The sequence below is a fragment of the Physcomitrium patens genome, chromosome 18 (assembly GCF_059467195.1).
Source record: "Physcomitrium patens ecotype Gransden chromosome 18, ASM5946719v1, whole genome shotgun sequence".
Classification (NCBI taxonomy): Eukaryota; Viridiplantae; Streptophyta; class Bryopsida; order Funariales; family Funariaceae; genus Physcomitrium; species Physcomitrium patens.
Window position 1 is genome coordinate 2296635 of NC_143427.1, and position 20449 is coordinate 2317083.

General features: G+C 38.9%; 2 protein-coding genes across 2 annotated transcripts; both read right to left on the reverse strand.

Moving 5' to 3' along the window:
• Window positions 1-674: 674 nt before the first annotated feature.
• Window positions 675-2175, reverse strand: LOC112295665 (small ribosomal subunit protein eS27y). The gene is made up of 4 exons (XM_024547526.3): window positions 2060-2175; window positions 1518-1619; window positions 1196-1224; window positions 675-993 (listed from the first exon to the last, which is right to left on the reverse strand). The coding sequence occupies exons 1-4, from the start codon at window positions 2060-2062 to the stop codon at window positions 867-869; spliced, it is 261 nt and encodes an 86-aa protein (XP_024403294.1). The 5' UTR covers window positions 2063-2175; the 3' UTR covers window positions 675-866.
• An 858-nt stretch (window positions 2176-3033) lies between these two features.
• LOC112295663 (histidine kinase 1) lies at window positions 3034-11531 on the reverse strand. The gene is made up of 11 exons (XM_024547525.3): window positions 10148-11531; window positions 9616-9852; window positions 8960-9287; window positions 8512-8637; window positions 7742-8252; window positions 7228-7384; window positions 6906-7032; window positions 6442-6708; window positions 6080-6137; window positions 4476-5835; window positions 3034-4199 (listed from the first exon to the last, which is right to left on the reverse strand). Exons 1-11 carry the CDS (start codon window positions 10274-10276, stop codon window positions 3918-3920), a joined length of 3582 nt encoding a protein of 1193 aa, XP_024403293.1. The 5' UTR covers window positions 10277-11531; the 3' UTR covers window positions 3034-3917.
• Between the last annotated feature and the right edge of the window lie 8918 nt (window positions 11532-20449).

The following is a 20449-nucleotide window of genomic DNA, read 5'->3' on the forward strand; positions in this document are numbered from 1 at the left end:
AATCAAATGGGCTCTTGAAGAGAAGAAGGTGCACTTCTGTATGCAATCTGCAATGATTGCATATTTAAAATGCGGCAGTTGCCCACCAATGCGGCTGTGGATGTGACTCTGGATCACTCAAAAAAAAAAAAAAAAACAAAAAACAAAAAAAAAACAAAAAAACTTCCATAGGGTTTGGGCCACACCATTGGGATTTTAACTTCAAACCAAACAGCACAAATTCGCCGCAAGGATTTTGATTGAGTGTAAGGAGTCAAGACCAGTAACTTATAAGCATTTTTCACTTCGATTTTAGTCACACTACCTTGAAGTGGATGCACATTATATTTAATTTTGATATATTTCTATTTACTAGATTCAGCGCTGATAAAGTAAACTATCAATTATTTTAATCCAATTTAAATATGGGGTCGTGGGTCTTCTATTCAAGACTTGGTGTTAAGGAGCCCAACGTAGCCAACCCCAAGAACAGACAGCGCACTATGACTTAGCTTAATGAAGTAGCGCATACTTGAAATAGATATAAGGTGCTAGTCAATACAACAAACCTCAACAGTGAATATGACCAAAAAAAGAGAAAAGGAACAAGCGAAGCGAAAAATTACTCTCAACACATGCGGATTACGTTCATACAAATTCTGCGCTAAGAGAGGATAGCTACAAAAACACAGAAGTCGCTGGCAGATTGAAATCAGCAATAGCTGTTCAATAAAATCCAAGAACTTGGGTAATCACCAAGCCATACAAAAACATTAAAAAAGCTTTCTTACAAGCTGAATCTATCCACGCTGCCACATACAAATGCCTTGAGCTCCCATCAATAAGCTGGGAAATCGAAAACATCAACTTCTGCTTCCATATTTAAATTAATCTCCCTTCTTCCTGAACGAGCAACCCTCAGTCAAACGGGCTCTTCCACCCGTGGGCTGGCAAAGAACCGTGGAGCAGCTGCCGCATAACACCACAGTCTGGGAGTGACTGAAAACGGTGGTACTGCAAACCAATAAAGTTTAGTTAGACATGTGCCTTAATTGTTCACGGAAGCACTAAATAAGCATCTACAACAGGTTGAACTCATAAATTCACATACGTTTTACGATCGAGGATACGTCTCTACATCACTCGTATAGTTTGGTCAACCATGACGAAGGATTGATCAGAAAGTCACATGGCAAGATTAAGGTGAGGGCCTTACATGCTGAAGCATCCCTGGCATTTGACATCCTGTGTACCATCAAAACATAAAGATGACATCAGTTAGATTAGCGTTCTCTAAATCTCAACTGTGTGCTTATTCCCAAACAAATTCCTAGCACCCGAGAACGCCATATGATTTCAACAAGACAATACACAACCGACTAAGCACTTTCATAACCTGATAAATTGCAACTGAAAGGTGGACAGTGTAACTATATAAAAGCGACAGTTTAAGAAAGTGATTGGTGTCAAATGAAATATAAGAATAGAGTTGGTATGTAGAAAATTAGATAAAGAAGACCATTTAGAAGGAACAGTACCATGAAAAATGAATTGGGAGACTGCACAAGCCTTTTCAACTTGTGTTTCCTTTTCTCCAGTTCCGCAGGAGGATGCAAAAGGTCAATATCGTTAGAGAGCACCTACAAACCACAAACAGCATCACCGACTCTCAGAAGATACTTAGCAATCCTGTGAGGCGGAACCCTAAATGTTCCGAGCGATCAATTTCTGCAAAGGATACCATTCCCACCACCAAAACCCAAAGGAGAATACATCTTGCAGCGCAATAGAAGGCGTCAGACGAAATAGATTTCTAAGAAACGTTTAGATACGCCTCCGCTGTCTCAAACTCAATCTCACTCTGAAGACCTTACAAAAACATTACCACCCAACATCTGAAAGTTCATCTAGAAAAACTTTGAAAGGATCCCATCAGCTACACCCAAATCTCCAATTTGAATGGCAACCAAATTCGCATCAAAGGGGCTTGCGCAGCACACTGGCTCTGCAACCGTTTGAATGTACCAAAACGATACCAAGAACTACAACAAGAAAAAATTCAAAAGAAAGGAAGTCGCACCATGGTGTTGGAATGAGCGAGTAAGGGAGAAAAGACAGGGAGTGAACTGGATGGAGATAAGCAGTGATCGACGCAGTGCGACCCTCTTCTCCAGAGAGCCAGCGTGTACCAGCGACCGCGACAGAAGGATCTATGTATATGAAGGTGATGCTCATATACTGGATTCAACCCTAATGCCTGGGAATTGGGATTTTTCTCGTTTGTAGATTCATTCGTCCTTGCTTCCTTGCGAAGGCATCCGTTCCACCCGAAGCTTCATTCTTCGTTGCTTGAGGTGGACGTAACGTAATGTGCGGCAGGTTTAATCGGCAGGATGAAAATTGCAAGATTCCAACATTGATTCGACCCGGAATTCTTTTTGAAATTCAGCAATAACACTGAAGCACAATATTCTAGTAGTAAGGGTAATAATAATGTGTTTTAAAGTTGAATTGACGCTGTCAGAGCGAGAAAAATGTGGTTGCCAAAACATGATTAGATTTACTGTAAACACATCGGAAACTGTTGCGTGCTTGAAATATAATTAGTGAGAACTATGGAAGTTCTGAAACTGGTGTTTCAACGTCTGGTGTGAACCTCACCGATTGCCTACAATCACCAAAATAATCAAACTCAAAACCATACTCACATCTAAATCATACTTCGCATCCCAAAACCCCAAAACAGAAGCATTGCTTCGTCTCTCCCCTCGTATGCAATTGATCGCAATTGACGTATCGAATCTGTGTCAAACTTTAACTTTGGAATATTCTGGATTATTTAGGGTTACGCAACCTGTGGGGTTCAAGCAAACGGGAGGGAGTCGAAGTTCCAACACATCTCTCATTTGCCCCAGTTGGGCTCCTAAGACAATCCAAAGATTCTGCTGCTGATGTTCCTAACTCCTCAAGTACGTGCAAAAGGATTGCGATTCTGTGCTGAGACCTGTTCAGGGATTAGTAATGTCGTGGGAACGTGAATCTTTGCAACAAATGTTAGGTTGAAGGAGGAAGAAGACAACCAGCCTATCATCATGCATTCCACAGTAGATGGCATTGGAAGGAAGCCATGCCGCCTGATCCGAGGAGATGGTCTCCTTTACATGAATGAAACTAATTTCGAACACAACACTAAGCGGAGCTGCGCCTCAGGAACTATTCTATCTAAACGTAGAACTACACTAGGCTCGACAGAAACAATGGAAAAGGAAGGGTTCTACGAAGAGCGACGCAAATCCAAGTACATGGTAGGGTATCATTTGGTATTCTACTATGCTACTGAAGGCTTGTCCTCACGGCAGCAAAAATAGTGCACCGTCTGGTAATGCCCAGTGGGCCTAAAATACATAGACGAGGGGTATACATTCCCCTCGCAGGTAGTGCCAACTGTGTGTAACCCACTGCAAGAAAAATCGATACAATCCTTGGCCACAATCTGTATGAAAACCAAAGGCTCACAACACTAAGGATTGCAAAAGAAATCAAACATCTAGAAATCGGCAAAGTACCTCTAATCTGAATGCATTCTGAGTGATCTCCTTCATCGTGCACAAGGAACTGCTGGCGTGGAGTCTTGGACAGAACATCATGTTCGCCGTCTATGCGTGTAGAAGTACAAGCAAATCGAGGGGAACCAAACCACATCAAGTTTTTCTTTTTTCTTTTTTGAAATCGTTGTTGAAGACATCTGTTTGCACAATCTTTTCTGGACTGACACTCTCCAAATTGGGGGATAAGGCGTTGAAAAGTCATCCCAGCAAAGTCGTTTCCAATAAAGCTCACAAACCCATTTCAGTGGTCTCTGTGGTATGTGCTCAGGCCGTCTCCGGAGATACAACAAGCAGAGCGATAGAACAGGATGGTTTCTTCTCTTGAACGCATCAAGAGCTAGCCTGAGGGTCAGACGTGCTCCCAGTGGTGGAACTCGTCTGGGGTGAATCCACAGCACTAGTACCAGTGTTCACAGTCCGAAGGATTATCTGAACCATATATTCTTGATCGATGGGTTTGGTAAGAAATGCGTCCATTCCAGCATTCAAGCACTTCCGCTCGTCGCTGGCCATTGCATTTGCTGTCAGCGCCACAATAGCAGTTCTGCCTGAAAAATGCTTCTCAAACTCTCGAACTGCCTTGCAGGATTCATAGCCATCCATCACAGGCATCTGCAAGAACAGGGTAAACGAGAAAAAAAACCCCCGATCAGATCATAAACTTCTTCAAAGGACTAATTGAGCATCTTTCAATTTGAATCTAAGCTCTGCTTCTACAGCATAAGCGTCTCTTGTAGACTGCCCAATAGTCTACATCTGAGATGCCTCCTACCAGTAACTAAGAAGAAAAGTAACTAAGGTTACTTCGATTCATGTCCCTGCTGGCATTAATATAAGAAATATGGCTGCGAGGTATTCAGTTGAGGAAAAATCGCGACAAGAACCAACCTGACAATCCATCAAAATACAATGAAAAGAAGCTTGGCCATTTCGCAAACGTGCCATTACAGCTTCCACAACTTCCTGTCCATTTGAAGCCTCAAAAGTTATGGCCCCCAATCTTTTCAACATAGCAACAGCCAACTTTCGTAGCAGCGGTGTATCTTCAGCCACTAAAATCTCAAGCTTCTCCAAAGGCTTAGGGGCACTAGCAACGCCATTCCTCCTGCCGTTGAGCTGTGCAAGGACCGGAACATTTTTTTTGATGGGCTTGCTAATTGTAGTTGAACTTAGAGAAGATGAATCAGATGGTCTGATTTCCATTTCTGAATAAGATATCTCTTCAAGTGGAGCCGACTTTGTAGCGGTTGGCCGGTACCGCACATTCCTTCCTTGCATCACTGCAGGGGGGATTGGCCGAGGAGATACTTCTTGAGCTAGTGACACCTCAGCATCACACGCATAAGGATCGTTCCACTCCTGCTGCTTCGCATAATTGATGACGCTGGAGGCATGAAGTTCCTGTGGGCGTTGGATTTCCAAGGCGGGCAGGACATCTCCCTCCCGAGACACTAGATTAAAAATCTCCTTGAGGCGAGCTGTATGTAGAGGCCTTTTAACTAAAAATGAGTTCCGAACTGCACGAAGGGCAGCTTTAATGGGCTCATGAACATTGGACGCACAGACCCATACCACAGAAAGGTCCCCTTGGAGATCTCTTCGCTGTCTATCATTTACCTCCAATGTGCTGTTCAACCCTAACTCATCTAGATACTTCGTAGGTGAAGTGGTGAAAAACCCTGATTCCTGAAGGTACTCCTCCAAGTAATCTGCTTTCACATCGCTGGGTAAAAGGCTAGTGTCAAGTACCATAAGTTGCCTTATTTGTCCAGTAGCTGGCCTTTCATCACTGTCTTTCCAACTTCTCCAAAACTCATATCTCTGTGACCATGTCGAGCGTCTAGGTGGGGCATTGGCAAGTTGCTGATCATCTGCCGAGGGCTCTGATAACAGGTTTTCAAAGAACCCAGATCTACCACTTCCCGCACTAGACCCCCCATTGAGAGCCCTCATATATAATAATATCTGCTCCCACGACTCGACTTGATGAACGTTCAAACCAAATTTGGTGATCCACTTGCAGGCAACTCCTCTGCAGTCAGCGTCAGGAATGCCAACAATAATCTCAGTACCCTGGTACGAGGGAGGTAAACTGAAGGGAGTAAAGTCACATGTTGTAGCCCGCTGGAAGCAGATCGAAAACTGGAAAACGACTCCAGGACCACTTTTCTCAACGATCCTTATGCTTCCACCCATGAGCTGAACGAGAGAGCGCACGATACCAAGGCCCAGGCCTGTCCCACCATGCCTACACCGAATACAAATCCAACACTTAGCATCCTCTTGTTCTCATCTATAAATGAAAACTTAGATTCCATACATACAAAAACAGTTTCACTCGGAAATTCACACTGCAAGTGATCAACGCAATCTTAAAAGCTGCTAGACTATTCATCAGACACCAGAATTTCTGTGATCCAGAAGATTTATCGAACGAGCAAAGCATCTGATGTAAATTCAAAAGTCTGCAAGATGATGGAACTGTGCCATACGTGCGAGTTGTACTAGCATTTCCTTGCACAAAGTTTTCAAAAATCTTCTCCCGCAAAGCTGCAAAAACAAACACCAATAGCATTAATGGTATCCAGTTTATAGATAAATAAGTCCATCGAATAAAAATTAAACAACAGGGGTTAGAAAGGATTGCAAGAAAAATGTACAGGGAGAGCTTCAAAGCTGCAAATACTCCAAGAATAAACACGGGCAATTAGCAGCGACTTTATGAGCTTGGCTCCATTTCATAATTCGTCAGGTGATTTGATACAGGAGTCATTGGAAAATTTACACAAGATGGGATAAAGGAAACCTCAAAACATCCTTTGTGACAAACGTTTGATTAAGGGAGTTTACTAACCAGGCTCAATCCCTGGACCGGTATCGTCCACCTCAAAGACCAAGACCACTGTATCAGGTGCACTAGACGCCTCAGTGTATCTTTCGAGTGAAAATGGGCTAAAACTTCGTCGATGCAACCTCCCTGATACATCAGTTTCTGGATTGGCAATTCGACCTCGCACCATAATACGACCCTTGGAAGTAAATTTGAGGCTATTTCCCACAAGGTTTGTGAAGACTTGCATAACTCGTGCTGAGTCACCAATTACCCTCTTCGGTACATCATCTGAGCATCAAACACATTAGTTCAGGGAATCAAATTCACATTGTGCAGTGCATGTCTGTAATATTTAAGCACTTCAACCTGCTCCATCTTATCCATCAAAATCACAAAGAAGAGTAAGAACACGAAATCAAATGAAGTGAAATCAAACGTAGTTCGAAGTCAGAAAATCATTGGTCTAACACACATCAAAAACTAACCTGCGACATCAAGAGAGATGAACAGGTTCTTGTTGTCACATTGCACAGAAAAGACATCGATGAGTGCAGTGAGCTCCGCTTCTAGATTGAATTCTGCTTTCTCCAGTACCAACTTTCCTGATTCCACCTGTGCAAGGAACACAGCAATTCAAACAAACACACCCCCCACCCCAGCACTTAGAACGTTCTCCTATTATTTAAATATAAAGGGGAGTAACTGTATTTCCGAGGTTAACCTGGGTAAATCCTTCAAGCTTGCAAAACACAAATCCCAAAAATGAGAGAAGTTGTAGGTCTAAAGAAGAAGTTAAAAGAATCATACCTTCGCAATGTCAAGAGCAGAATTCAGCAATGAAACTAGAGATGTAGCACAACGGTGGATCTGTCGAATACTCCCCTCATGTTCCACGGTGAGGTTCTCCATCAAAAGCATATCTAAGAGGCCTATGATGCATGCCATTGGCGTTCTCAGCTCATGACTGTCCACAAAATCAAGATACTATCATCAAAAATTGATAGGCACGAATGAAGGAAAAAGAGGAATAGAAGTGAGTAATCTCTTTTCAAAGAAGAAAGAGCAAGTACATAATAAGCCCCAAGTCTACCACCACATTCCTTAACACTTCGATTAATGATCTTGTTGATTGGCTGCAGAAAAGTATAATAGAATTCCTAAGTACTAGATAGACAGCCGAGTGCCCACTTGTCTAATAAGTGTTTTACTATCAAAACCCAACCATAGACTGGGTGATTGATTCTACATGCCCAGAAACATATAGACTTACGATCAATAAAGTCAGTAACAATGTCCAGTGAGATGTGACGAAATAACTAACCTCATACTTGAAAGAAAATTTGTTTTTGCATCTCTACTAGCTTCTGCACGATGCTTGGCCTCAGCTTGCCTCAGAATCTCTGCTCTCAGTTTCTCTTCCGCCTGAACTTGTTCGACCAGGAGATAGATAAGACTACAACCAATGAAGACCACGCCAATGGACAGTAGGGGAAGCGATATCCATGTTATGCGAGTGTAGTAATCCATAGGACCCCAGAAACTATGCCTTGGAATCATGACCACCACGGAGAGCTTAACTGTCTTGAACGTGTATGGCCAACTGTCAACCGAATACCGCTTGCCCTTCAAGATTACGTCAGATACGTGTGTTTCGCTCATAACCAAGTTGGCCAATCCAACCCGATTCTGAAGAAATGACTTTCCATCGTTCAAGACCGAATTCCTATCCAATGGAGTGTTCTCACACTCGCTTCTATTGCTCAAAACACAGACTGTTGGCTCAGATGAGAACAAAAGAGTTCCGTGCTCGTCCGCAATAAAAACACTTCCCCCTGCCGAAAGCTGTGTCAGTGTAAAAAAAACTTCAACTTACCCATTAGATAACTCAAAATGGAAGCCTCTAGTCCACAAGCCTACAGGTAAGCTGCTGGATACAAAAGAGAGCAGCAACAAAAGAAGGTCAAAGGTCCTCTAAAGAAATATTGAGCTGTCAAATGGCAGTACTGTTGCATACCAAACATGTGACCCACGCACTGGCTCCTAAGACAGGAAAAGATTGCAGCAATTAAGATACAATAGACACATGTGTACCTTTCAACTCCAGAGATGCGATAAAACTATTAATGGCAATAGCACTCAAGGATGAGTGAACTAGAGCCACTTCATTGGTAGTCCTTGCTTGTTTCGATATTCCACACTGAACGAACGCCTGCCCACCTGCATGCACATTGTTATCAGCCATAAGTCACAAACCATATTCTAGCTGCCTGCAATAACAAATCTGCTGACAAAACATTAATCAGTGTATCCTTGCACCATCTCTATTGGCGCACTGGAGGTTCCGATCTCTCCAATTAATATCATGTATGCAATACAGCATCCTAATATAAAATCCTTCGTCTTTCAATCAAAGTCAGCATTGAAAGATACTCAACAGAGCTTGTAGCTCAAAGGCATCGACACTTTGACTTTATCAGATGTAATGGGAAACTTCAATCCTGCTGCCAATTGAGAACAGGTTGGTTTTAACTTTACTTACTTATTAAGCTCCGACCGATGGTCCAAGTGAGATTGTTAACGGGGTAAGACATTGCTTTCTGGAACCAAGGCGTATCCTGGAGAGAATTTGGAAACTTCAGCACTAATGGTGGACCCAGTGGATTCCCAGTCGTCTCAGACACATACTCCTTGTAATAAACTGGTGCACCACTGGTGTCGTTCGAGTAAAGGCAGAAATTTCCCTTGAAACCTTCTATTTCATCTTTAAACCCACGGTTATAGACTGCTGTGAGCCCATTGACAGCAGTTACTCCTAATGAAGTCACCACTGGAAGAGCCTTGAACACTGCCCAAGAAGCCTCCCGGATCTGCAATAAAGAAACCAGAATCTCGTAAATATCTCGCTAATGTGTGCATTGGCTGATAACGCGATTTTGCAAAATAACACCAAAATTAGGAACTGGAGTAAAGAAGCACGACAGAATCCACAGCGCTTCTCCCTGCACGTAAGTACCAATGCGCAGTGGCGAGCTGGTCCCACATTCTTTCCTCAAACTAACATCAACTACTAAAATACCAGTATCCAGGAGAAAAACCCCTTGCCGCCCGCAACCCAAGGTTACAAACATGCCCAAATCGTCTGTGCTAGACGGTTCAAGTTTGTCCTTGAATAGATCTCGTCTTCACATCACATACCCTGTTGAAATTATCCTTGCTGAAGTCGTCCCCCAAAAAGTTCTTCTCCATGAGATTTGCAATGGCCATTGATCCATAAGTGTTCATTGAAAATATTTCATCCAGAAGTTCTGATGTATTTTCCAGAATTTCAAGACGCAGGGACTGCGAAAGACTGGCAACTGCACTCTTTGGATAACTGTGCGTGAAATACCAGGTGCTTATAGTAAGAAGTCCCACCAAGACTGCCACGGTTATCTGTTTGAAAACTCGTTAATCATTAGTTTACAGATCAACACTCCATGAACAATTCCATTCGCAATCAAACTCAAAATCCACTACGATCCAAATGAAACTGAAGAAGTGATATGCAGGTTCTCAAGGTTATGAAGAGTGTGCTACAATCAGAAATTTGATTCGGCACTGCACTTCGCATAGAGCATCGCTATGACACAAGCACTGTCGGCTCTCTGCTCTCTAAATCAGACAATAAGACAAGTATTGCCTGCCAACAACCTGAGGAATGAGATGCAAAGAAACTCAGAGTCCTCACCATGATGACAACACGAGAGACAGTAAGATTGCGACTTGGATGTGGCAATTGCTCCATTTCGGGATTCAAGGGTCCATAAGACCCTTGCCTGTCCTTGGGCAGGTTCCATATTGTCGCAAGCCTGAACATTTTGAACTCCCAGAGACAGCCCGTGTCTACATACACTATGAAATAGAGCGCAAAACATCCTCTGTCACTGATAACTTTCCTGCCGTGAGTGTCCTACGCGCCATCACCCTGCAATAGCCAGTCGTCTGAAAACCTTTTCTCGTTCTAAAAACCTCCCACGCAACAATTGGTATGTAGGAAACACATGGTCACAGGAGGCAATAGTCTCGAAACGTCTGCATTCAACTCTAACCTACTGCCCTCGACCTTCGTTCTTGGCAACTTGAAACACGTCCTGATATCGTCTAAAATCGTCATTTTCTGCCCGCTAGCCTTCTTCATGACCTACCCAAATCTCACAAAAGCTCTGCTGCAACCCTGTTTCCTTTCCCCTTCAGTGTAATCAACTTCCCACATCCGTAACCCAGAAAAATTCCTTGGAAGCCTGTCGTTGGCATCAAATTGTAATAGACAGAATACTGGGGATGCCTGGTGCTCATCTGCACTTCGTCCCAGTAGAAGAAAAGGAAAAAAAAAAAAAAAAAAAAAAAAAAACCACTTTACTCGGCTACAAGTGTACTTCTAAGAGACTGACCCATAACAGAGAGGAAAGCAACTGCAGAATCCGAGTCAAGAATAAAAGTTGGTGGCTTGCATTCTAGCGACTTAAAACTGACAAAATGGCACGAACACACCTAAAGCTTAATGCAAGCCAATAAACAGAAACAACTAAAAAAGCTTACCAACAAAATACGCTAAGTCACCAGCATGAGCTACAACTCAACCCTAAGATTTTCTTTCGATACAATTCACCCCGGTTTCAAGTCACTCTACAATCCCAGAAACCAGAATCTTCCTGGGTCAGAGAAGGGAAGGGAGAGGCAGAATGGCTAAGCAATGGAGACCTGCAAACCAAAACAAAACACACATGACACTTAAAGAACTAAACCTCTTAAACTGCCATTCATCTCGACCTATTACTACTCCTCCCAGGACATCCAACTTTCAGAAGTGTACGGTGAGCGCAGGAAAAGGAATCCGAGACGACCACGACGAGGGTATGGTCGCCATTCGAGCGTCTGGAGCTTGTGGTGTCCGCTTTACCCGTTAAATTCCGGGGCTAGGAGTGTAAATCGAGATAGACAGAGACAGAGAGAAAGAGAGACGGGGCAAGGGAAAAGAGAGCGCGATCGAGAGCGAGGTGGGTTTTAAATGGCAACAACGTCCATGGCTGGCGTTGCATTTACTCCTCCAAGACTTGGCTCAACCTGGATATTCCCGGCCTGCTCAGACCGTAAAGCTGAGCATGCTTCATAAGAGCAGGCAAGTTCATGCCTCCGGATTTCACGACTCCGCGAGTGACACTCCTCTTCCCCCACTTTCTGCGCTGGTCTGCTCCACCTCATCCTCCATCTCAATCCTTCTCCTCTTCCTGCTGCTTTTCGGCTCTCCGACCCCCTTACTCTCTGAGCCTCATTACCACTCCCTGGATTTACCCCTCCATTCATCCCACCCTGTCCCACTCTCTCCTAATTTCTCGCCTGAGCCTGCAGCTGTGCTGCTGCTCTGACCCAGTGATTCACGTGCTCTCTCCTGAGAGATTTCCCTCCATCGCGCGCATTGCTCCACGGCACCTGCTTCTCGAAGCTGGGCTGGGCTGGGCTGGGCTGGAGGCGGCAGTTGAAAGCTCCCTTGAGCATATTTACCTTCTTTGCTTTCGAGGTAACGGCATCTTAGCCCTCTCTCTTCTCCGTAACCACCCCCCCCCTTTTGTTGGAAAAATAAAAATTACACAACCCATTGAAAATTTCACTTGTTGCATTGGTTGACTGGCACGGGAGTGGCAGCATGTTACGGTACTTGTAGCCCATTCTTTTCGGTTATGATAAACCAGAAGAAGTATTATAAAAAAAAATCAAATAAAATAGAAAAATGTAAATTAACTTCGTCATGCTTTCTTTTTTAAATGCAGTTTTGTGGGATGGATTCCTGCAGTATACTGTTTACTGATAGATCGTCAAAAAGGCTTTTTGTTGAGATGGGTTCATCCTGGGGGGTCGCATCCACGCCACTAGTTGGCCACAATCTATTTCCTGCTTGCTGCATTGCATTGCAGTATCTGTCTCTGATTATGGAGGAAGGAGGGAGGAATAAAGACTTGCTGCTGCTGCTGCTGCTGCTCAAAGGGGCAGTGGCGATGGTGCCCTTTGCTTCCCTTGGTGCCTTTACATCTAACCATCCATCCATCTATCTATCTATTTCTACTTCTATTTCTATCAAAGAGTGAGTGAGGGAGGGAGGGAGGGAGGGAGGGAGAGAGGAGTGCATTTTGTCTGAATGCAGAGCTTCATGGATGAGGATGATGAGAGAGCTTCATTGCATCTAGTCAGCTCTTGATCACCTCTGCTTGTGGCTTTAGCAGCCTTTTGCTGTCTGCAGTGCAGAATGCTGCTGTTTTGAGGTGGTGGCATCCCACCCTCAGCCTTCGAGTGTAGCCATCTGCTCCTCTGTTCCCCCTTTTTACTACCCCCCAACATGAAATCTGTGAGAGGTGGTGGCTTCCTTTTCACTCTCTTCTTTCTAGCAAATAGAGGTCTACATGAATGAATGAAGCAGGAAGTTTGACACAAATTGGAGAAAGGGGAGTTTTTTATTTTCATTTTTTTCTACAAAGTGAATCAAACCGTGGTTTTTCTAACTTGCCATGTGAGTGTATTATTGAAATTTGTTTCCCAACTTGCATAAAATTGGGAGAATGCAAAACTTGTTGGGAATTTGATTAGAAGCTGCTATCACCTTCTCTATTGCTCTACATATGATGGAGTCCAATGATGCTGACAATTGACATGATTGTTTAAAGCAAGACAAGCTCTATTTGTTGCTAGCTTTAGTTTATAGCATAGAAGCAAGTCATTGTCTTGAAAGTTTATATCACATGAATAACTTTCAATGTTTGAAATATTCAAGGTGGAAAAAATCTCATAGAAAAGGTAATTTCTATAATAAAATGTTAACATCATCAGCAACATGAAGTTGATGTGTTTTCAAATGCCACTAAAACAATGTTCTTCCTAAACATAAATAACTATTAAGTGTTTGAGATCTTTTTAACACTTTGTTCAAAAAACAAAAAGAAGAAAACTTTGATCTCTATAATGTATAAATTTATGTTCATCAATATTTAATTGCTTATAATCAACAACTTCATATTAAATCACATATTATTTAATATATACACAAATTTTGTAATTCTAAACTTATTATGAATTGTAATTTTATTCATTTCTAACTTTTTTACATTGTTTTAGTAAATATCATTTAGAAATACTACTAACATTAAATCAATTTCTACAAATATATATTTAAATTCATACCATAACAAATAAAAGATCACTATGTGTATGTCTATATGTATGTATGTACTTCAACATACATACATATATACATATATACATATATATATATATATATTGTTAAAAATAATAATTATCATTAATTGTATTAATACATGTCATAAATTTCTTTATCTTTTGGAAATTGCTTGCAAGAGACAATAGTTTATTGCTACAAGTATGAGTATTTCAGAATTCAAAATTGATCTCCAACTTTGTCATTTGATAGAAAGAGACCATTCAACATTTTTAGCTTGTAAAATTTTTAAATTTTTAGTTACAATAAATACTTTATAGGTTTCTATAATTATTATAAATTTAAATTAAGAAAACATACTAAATAATTATCAAATAACATTTAAAGAATTAATTAAGAAATATTTTCTAAAATTTTAAAACATATAAAATTAGTTTTTATCCTACTTAATTTTTAAAAGTATATATATATATATCTATATTTAAATATTACCATATTTTTACGTTTAAATAAAAAAATAAAAAAATATATCAAATAGATGACAAGTTATGGTGGCATTAGTAATATCATGTATATATATATATATATATATATATATATATTTTACTTGAAATTATATTATTTTATACAACTCTAAAACTATAGAATAAATTTTTATGGTTATTATATTATTTTGGATTATCTTAAAGTATTTTATTTAAGTAGAAATAAATTCTTGCATTGAAAATAAATTACCAAATATTCAAGGTCTAAAACTTTATTATATGACTTGCACATCTATCACAAACATGCACATATAAGCCAATAATTACATATATAAATATGTAGAAGTAAGTAAAAAAATATAAAAGTAAGTAAATTCTATAGTATTTGATATGTAAGCTTCCTAGAAGCTTCATAGATGCTACTTTGACTTTATAGGTGTCTTTAATTGACTTTTTAGATTAGAAACGGGATCGACAAGTTGGCCATGTGCCACACATGTTGTTAGCTTGAAGACCAAGCTAACTATGTAGCCCACACGTAGAAAAACTTACCTTGTAAGTCAAGGCATGTATCATACAAAGTCAACACATATTGGAGGTCCTATAGAACGTCACCATGTAACCCCTAGTTAGATAGTATAAATGGAGACAAGAGTGAAGCCCTCTTCACTCTTGTCAACTCCTTTCTTGCTTCAAGTCTAGTTTCAAGGGTCTCTAGTTTTCTTATCTTTTGGCAATAGCAACTCCAGTTTCTTTTTTAATATACATATCAAGTTATTTCTATTTTTTCATCTTTCTTTCAAAAAAGTCACACTTGTTTATTTGTCTTTATTATATTCTTGTCCTTGACAGATTGACAAGAATACACTTATAATATCATAGCTTTGTCTAATCTTGATTAAGAGTGGATTACTCCTTTTTCTTGATAAGACATAAGTATATTAGAAGTTGCAGATTACCCTCTTCTAAATTAATATTGTCTGTAGTATTTTTTTTTATTCTCAAGTCCTCTCTTCTATTTGTCTTGAGCAATATTAGACATCTTCTCTTTTCTAAGTGTTATCATAGTAGAACTTGTTGAAATGAAGAGTACAATGGCACAAATGTAAGAGCAATTGAGGGAGTTAATGCTTGTGATGCATCAACTCAATTTACCACTACAAGGAGCAACAAGATTGGCAGGAAGTGAAGATATAGAAATGATTGGAGCTGCTTCAATATCTGTACCAAATCATGTCCTTCATCCTATGATAGAATGCTCTTCCAATATTAGAGAACCAAGAATTGCCCTACTCGAGAAGTTTGATGGCACCAGATCAAAATTTAGAGGATTTATCAATCTAGTACAACTTGTGATTGAACTTCAACCCCAAAGCTATCCAACTCTAGGATCGCAAATTAGATTCATTGATACGCTTCTTTCAAGTTCAACATTATCATAGTTTTCATCTTTTTCTTGAACAATGAAATCTAATATTGGATAATCTAGAGGCTTTTTTGGCAGATTTTTGATCTATGTATAGAAAACATGATACAATTCGTGTTGCAACCAATAAGATTCATATTTTATGATAAGGCAATCGATCAGTAACAATGTATGCTTCACAATTTTGACAACTTACAACTGATATCAAGTGGAATGATGCTGCACTTATTAGCCAATTTTTCTACGGATTATAATATGAGGTAAAAAAATTAATGTTCAATTCACTTGATCTTCAAATATTGAGTCAAGCAATTGACTTTGCTGTGAAGTACGACAATCATCTTTTTGAATTTCGATCTGAGAACCGTACAAGTAGACCTCAACGTAACTATAATTCAATAGCAATACCAACATCTCTTCAACACATACATTCGGAAGTAGAGGATATACAAATTGATGCAATATGTTTCAAACCTCTTATTGAGCAAGAAAAGACTCGTCATCATCAAGAAAGATTGTGCTTATATTGTGGAGAACCTAAGCACACTACTCAATATTGTCCAAAGAAGCGACACAACCATAAAATGAGGTGTACGGCGATCAAAGAAGATAGCATGTCAAAAAATGAATTTGTCTAGCTACAATAGGAACCGTGTGACTGAAACCTTGTACAATACCTAGTGAAGGTTCTATCCTCTCCTCATAACCCTCTCCATATTTTACGACAAATGTTATTTTAGGATCTAAATATCTCAAAGCCTCTGCCTTATTAGATTTAGAAGCCTCAGCATGTTTCTTAGATGAAAAATTTGCTAAAAGACATAGTATATTTTTAGTAAAGAAAACTAAACATGTTCATGTAGAAGTCATAGATGATCGTCCATTGTCTTCAAGAGATGTTATTCATGAAATCCTTCCTATAGAAATAGCAATTAATGGTCATAATAGCTTTATAATATTTAATATCATTAGATCTCTTTCTAATCCAATCATTTTAGATTTATCATGGCAAGAAAAGTATAACCCTAAAATAGATTGGACTTCTCGTAGTCTTGACTTTTCTGAAAGTATAATTAAGAGCATAGTTAATCAAGTAGAAAGTCATAAGTCTAGTATAATTAAACCTATATTTATAGGTACAAGTACTTTCTTGCATGCTGCAAAAGAAGGATCACCTTCTGTCATTTATGCCATACCTATTTCTACTGGTAAAAAGACTTCAAGTGGCATTCCAAGCTAATATGAACATTTTCAAGATAAATTTAAGAAAAAGAATGTGGATACTCTTTCAAAACATCGTTCCTAGGACTGCTCAATTGACCTTCAAGAAGGAGCATAATCGCCATTTGGACCAATCTATAATTTATCTCAAAATGAGTTAGCTGAATTCAAAGAATATATTGAAGAAAATTTGGCCAAGAACTTCATATGTCAACTATTATCGAATCTTCATTAAAGACTTCTTTCAAGTTGCAGCTCTACTTACACGTTTGACTTGTAAAGACAAACTTCAATGGAATCAAGAAGCAGAAGTAGCATTTGAAGCTTTGAAGATAGTTTTTGTTTTTTGCACCAATCTTGTATTGCGTTGATTTTTTTAAGCCATTTTTTATACAAACAAACGCATCGAATTTTGCTTTGGATGCCTTATTATCATAAATGGAAACAGATGATAAACTTCACCCAATAGCTTTTTACTCTAGAAAATTTTCAGCAGCCGAGAATAACTACGAGATCCACGACAAAGAACTTCTTGCAATCATGGATTCGTATCGAGAATGGCGCCATTATCTAGAAGGTGCTTCTAGCCCAGTCACAATATATACAGATCACAAGAACCTTGAATATTTTATGTTAGCACGTGTTTTGAATCGTTGCCAAGCTTGTTGGAATATGTCTTTGTCAAGATTCGAATTCAAGATCACTTATGGACCAGGAAAACAAAAAGGTTTGTCATATACACTCTGTAAATGATGTTATCTTGCACTAAAGGAAGGAGATGTTGTTTTTGATCAATAACAGACAATTATCTTGAAGCCATAGCATCTTCATCTTCGAGCAATAAAATCAACACTAACTATTAATTCAACTTTTATTAAGCAAGTTCAGTCAAGTATGTCTTCTGATTCTCTTATTCATGATATTAAGGAAAATCTTTCAAAGTTTCATGATACTTCCAAGTTTGAATTCAAGAAGAATCTACTATAATTTGAGGGACGCATATATGTTCCAGAAGATGAAGCTCGATTACGTACTCTTCAAGCTCGTCATGACTTTCCAGCAGGAGGACATTTTGGGTACAATAAAACTTTAGAACTAATATCCAGAGACTTTTGGTGGCTCCAAATGTGGAAAGCAGTTAAAGATTTTGTACAATCTTGTGATATTTGCTAAAGATCAAAAACTCCTCGTTATCGACCTAACAGACTTCTTCAGCCATTATCCATTCCAAAACAACTATGGTCTTCTATTTCTATGGATTTCATAACGGACCTTCCAATCTCAGGTTCTTATGACTCTATATTTGTGATAGTAGATCGTTTTACCAAAATAGCACATTTAGTATCATGTACAAAATCTATCACAGGTGAAGAAGCAGCTAAGCTCTTTCTTGATAATATCTATCACTATCATGGATTACCTAAGGATATTATATCAGATAGGGGAACTCAATTTGTATCAAGATTTTAGCGGACTATTTTCAAGATTCTAAAAGTGGATATAAAACTAACTTCGGCATTCCATCCTCAAACTGATGGACAAACGGAGCGTGTTTTTCAAGTTTTGGAGCACTATTTAAGATGTACCATTAACTACTAACAAGATGATTGGACAACTCTTTTGCCATTAGTAAAGTTTACTTACAATAATATGATACATTATTCTACAAAATAAACACCTTTTTTTGCTAATTATGGTTATCATCCACGACTTGATACTTTTGACTTTTCAAAAGTTGATAATCCTACTACGAAAGATTTGGCAATTAATTTGTCAGAGCTACATGCAACAATGAAGGCGTAGTTAAAAGAAGCTCAAGAACAACAAAAGATCAATGCAGATGTCTATCAAAAGGAACAACCACCATTCCACATGGGTGATAAGGTATGATTACTTCATCCCAATTTCAAGACCACTCGTCCTTGTGACAAGTTGGACTATTGAAGGCTTGGACCATTTTCTATTTTTGCACAAATCAATCCAATTGCATATCATTTACATCTACCGGAGTCAATAAAAATCCATCAAGTATTCCACGTGTCTCTTCTTGAACCATATAAGACAGTGGACATACCAAGAAGAAGACAAGATCTACCTCCTTCTATAGAAGTGGACAATAATAAAGAATTTGAAGTGGAAGAATTCTTAGATTTAAGGCGGCGCTGAAATAAATTGGAATATCTTGTCCATTGATATGGATATGATATTAGTGAATGCACATGGGAGCCAATAAAGAATCTTGCAAATGGAGCAAAGGCGGTGGAGGCTTTTCATCGACAACATCCATCAAAATCAAGATAAAAACCTTCTTTATAAAAGAAACAAGATCTAGGCAAGCTATCATTCTACTTTCAATCCTTGTTTGTAGCTTCTTTGTAGTTGTGATGCTCAGGAGATGGAGAACCAACAACTAGTAGATTCGACTCAAGAGCCTTTGTTTGATTACCTGCCAGATAAGACATTACGATTGTCTCAACCATCAAGATGACGTAATTGAGATGAAGATCTTCAAGAACGACATGTTCTTCTTCGAATAGATGGCAAAATACAACACGTTTGATATCACGACCTTGAAAGGGACTCATGATGTTTGGTGATTTTACTAGAGGTAGGAACAACTCCTCAAGGTGTTCCAAATGTTTTATTCAAAAGAAGTCATCAAGGCCCCAATAATGATCAAATAATTAGGTAGTCTTCCCGCCCTGGTATGAGACACTACCGATGGTTGAGAGGCCCTATCAATCATCTTCAAAGAGAACAAAGATCAGAGTATATAGTGAATATAATTTGTCACATCATAGATTTCCTCAACATATGATTACCGCTCCTCGTAGAACTCATCCTTAGAAGGGGGGATAATGTCATGGACATACACATGTAAGCCAATAATTACATATATAAATATGTAGAAGTAAGTAAAAGTATGTAAAAGTAAGTTAATTCTATAGCATTTCATATGTAAGCTTTCTAGAAGCTTTATAGATGCTACTTTGTCTTTATAGGTGTCTTTAATTGACTTTTGGATTAGAAATGTGGTCAACAAGATGGCCATGTGCCACACATGTTGTTAGCTTGAAGACCAAGCTAACTATGTGGCCCACATGTAGAAAAACTTGTCTGGTTAGTCAAGGCATGTGTCATACAAAGTCAACACATATTGGAGGTCTTATAGAACGTCGCCACGTAGCCCCTAGTTAAATAGTATATATAGAGACAAGAGTGAAGCCCTCTTCACTCTTGTCAACTCCTTTCTTGCTTCCAATCTAGTTTCAAGGGTCTTTAGTTTTCTTGTCTTTTAGCAATTGTCATTCCGGTTTCTTTTTTAATGTACATATCAAGTTATTTCTATTTTTTCATCTTTCTTTGAAAAAAGTTTCATTTGTTTATTTTTCTTTATTATGTTCTTGTCCTTGATAACATCCCAAAAAGTGAGTAGTATTAATTAAATCATATTTCAAAATTATCTATTAGAAAATAATTTAATTATAATATCTATATATGTTCGAATTAATTTTTACATATTCATATATTACATTAAAAAATATATATAAGATTTTTATTTGTATTGAATTATATTGAGTTTATATATAAATTTATTTTTATGGTTGTATGAGGGAGAAGAATAATTAAAAAAAAATTTGGATTCTCTTCTTGTTTTTTTTTTCTTTATGTATTTTAATATATTCCAAAAAT

Excerpts from the sequence above, each read along its gene's own strand:
- LOC112295663 (XM_024547525.3), bottom strand. The coding sequence starts at position 10,276 with ATGTTCAGGCTTGCGACAATATGGAACCTGCCCAAGGACAGGCAAGGG. Across the intron at positions 7,033-7,227 it reads CTGCTCTTGACATTGCGAAG|GTGGAATCAGGAAAGTTGGT; the intron begins GTATGATTCTTT and ends TTCCTTGCACAG. Across the intron at positions 4,200-4,475 it reads GTATTTTGATGGATTGTCAG|ATGCCTGTGATGGATGGCTA; the intron begins GTTGGTTCTTGT and ends CTGTTCTTGCAG.
- LOC112295665 (XM_024547526.3), bottom strand. Across the intron at positions 1,225-1,517 it reads CTCCCAATTCATTTTTCATG|GATGTCAAATGCCAGGGATG; the intron begins GTACTGTTCCTT and ends GATGGTACACAG. Across the intron at positions 994-1,195 it reads TGCCAGGGATGCTTCAGCAT|TACCACCGTTTTCAGTCACT; the intron begins GTAAGGCCCTCA and ends ATTGGTTTGCAG.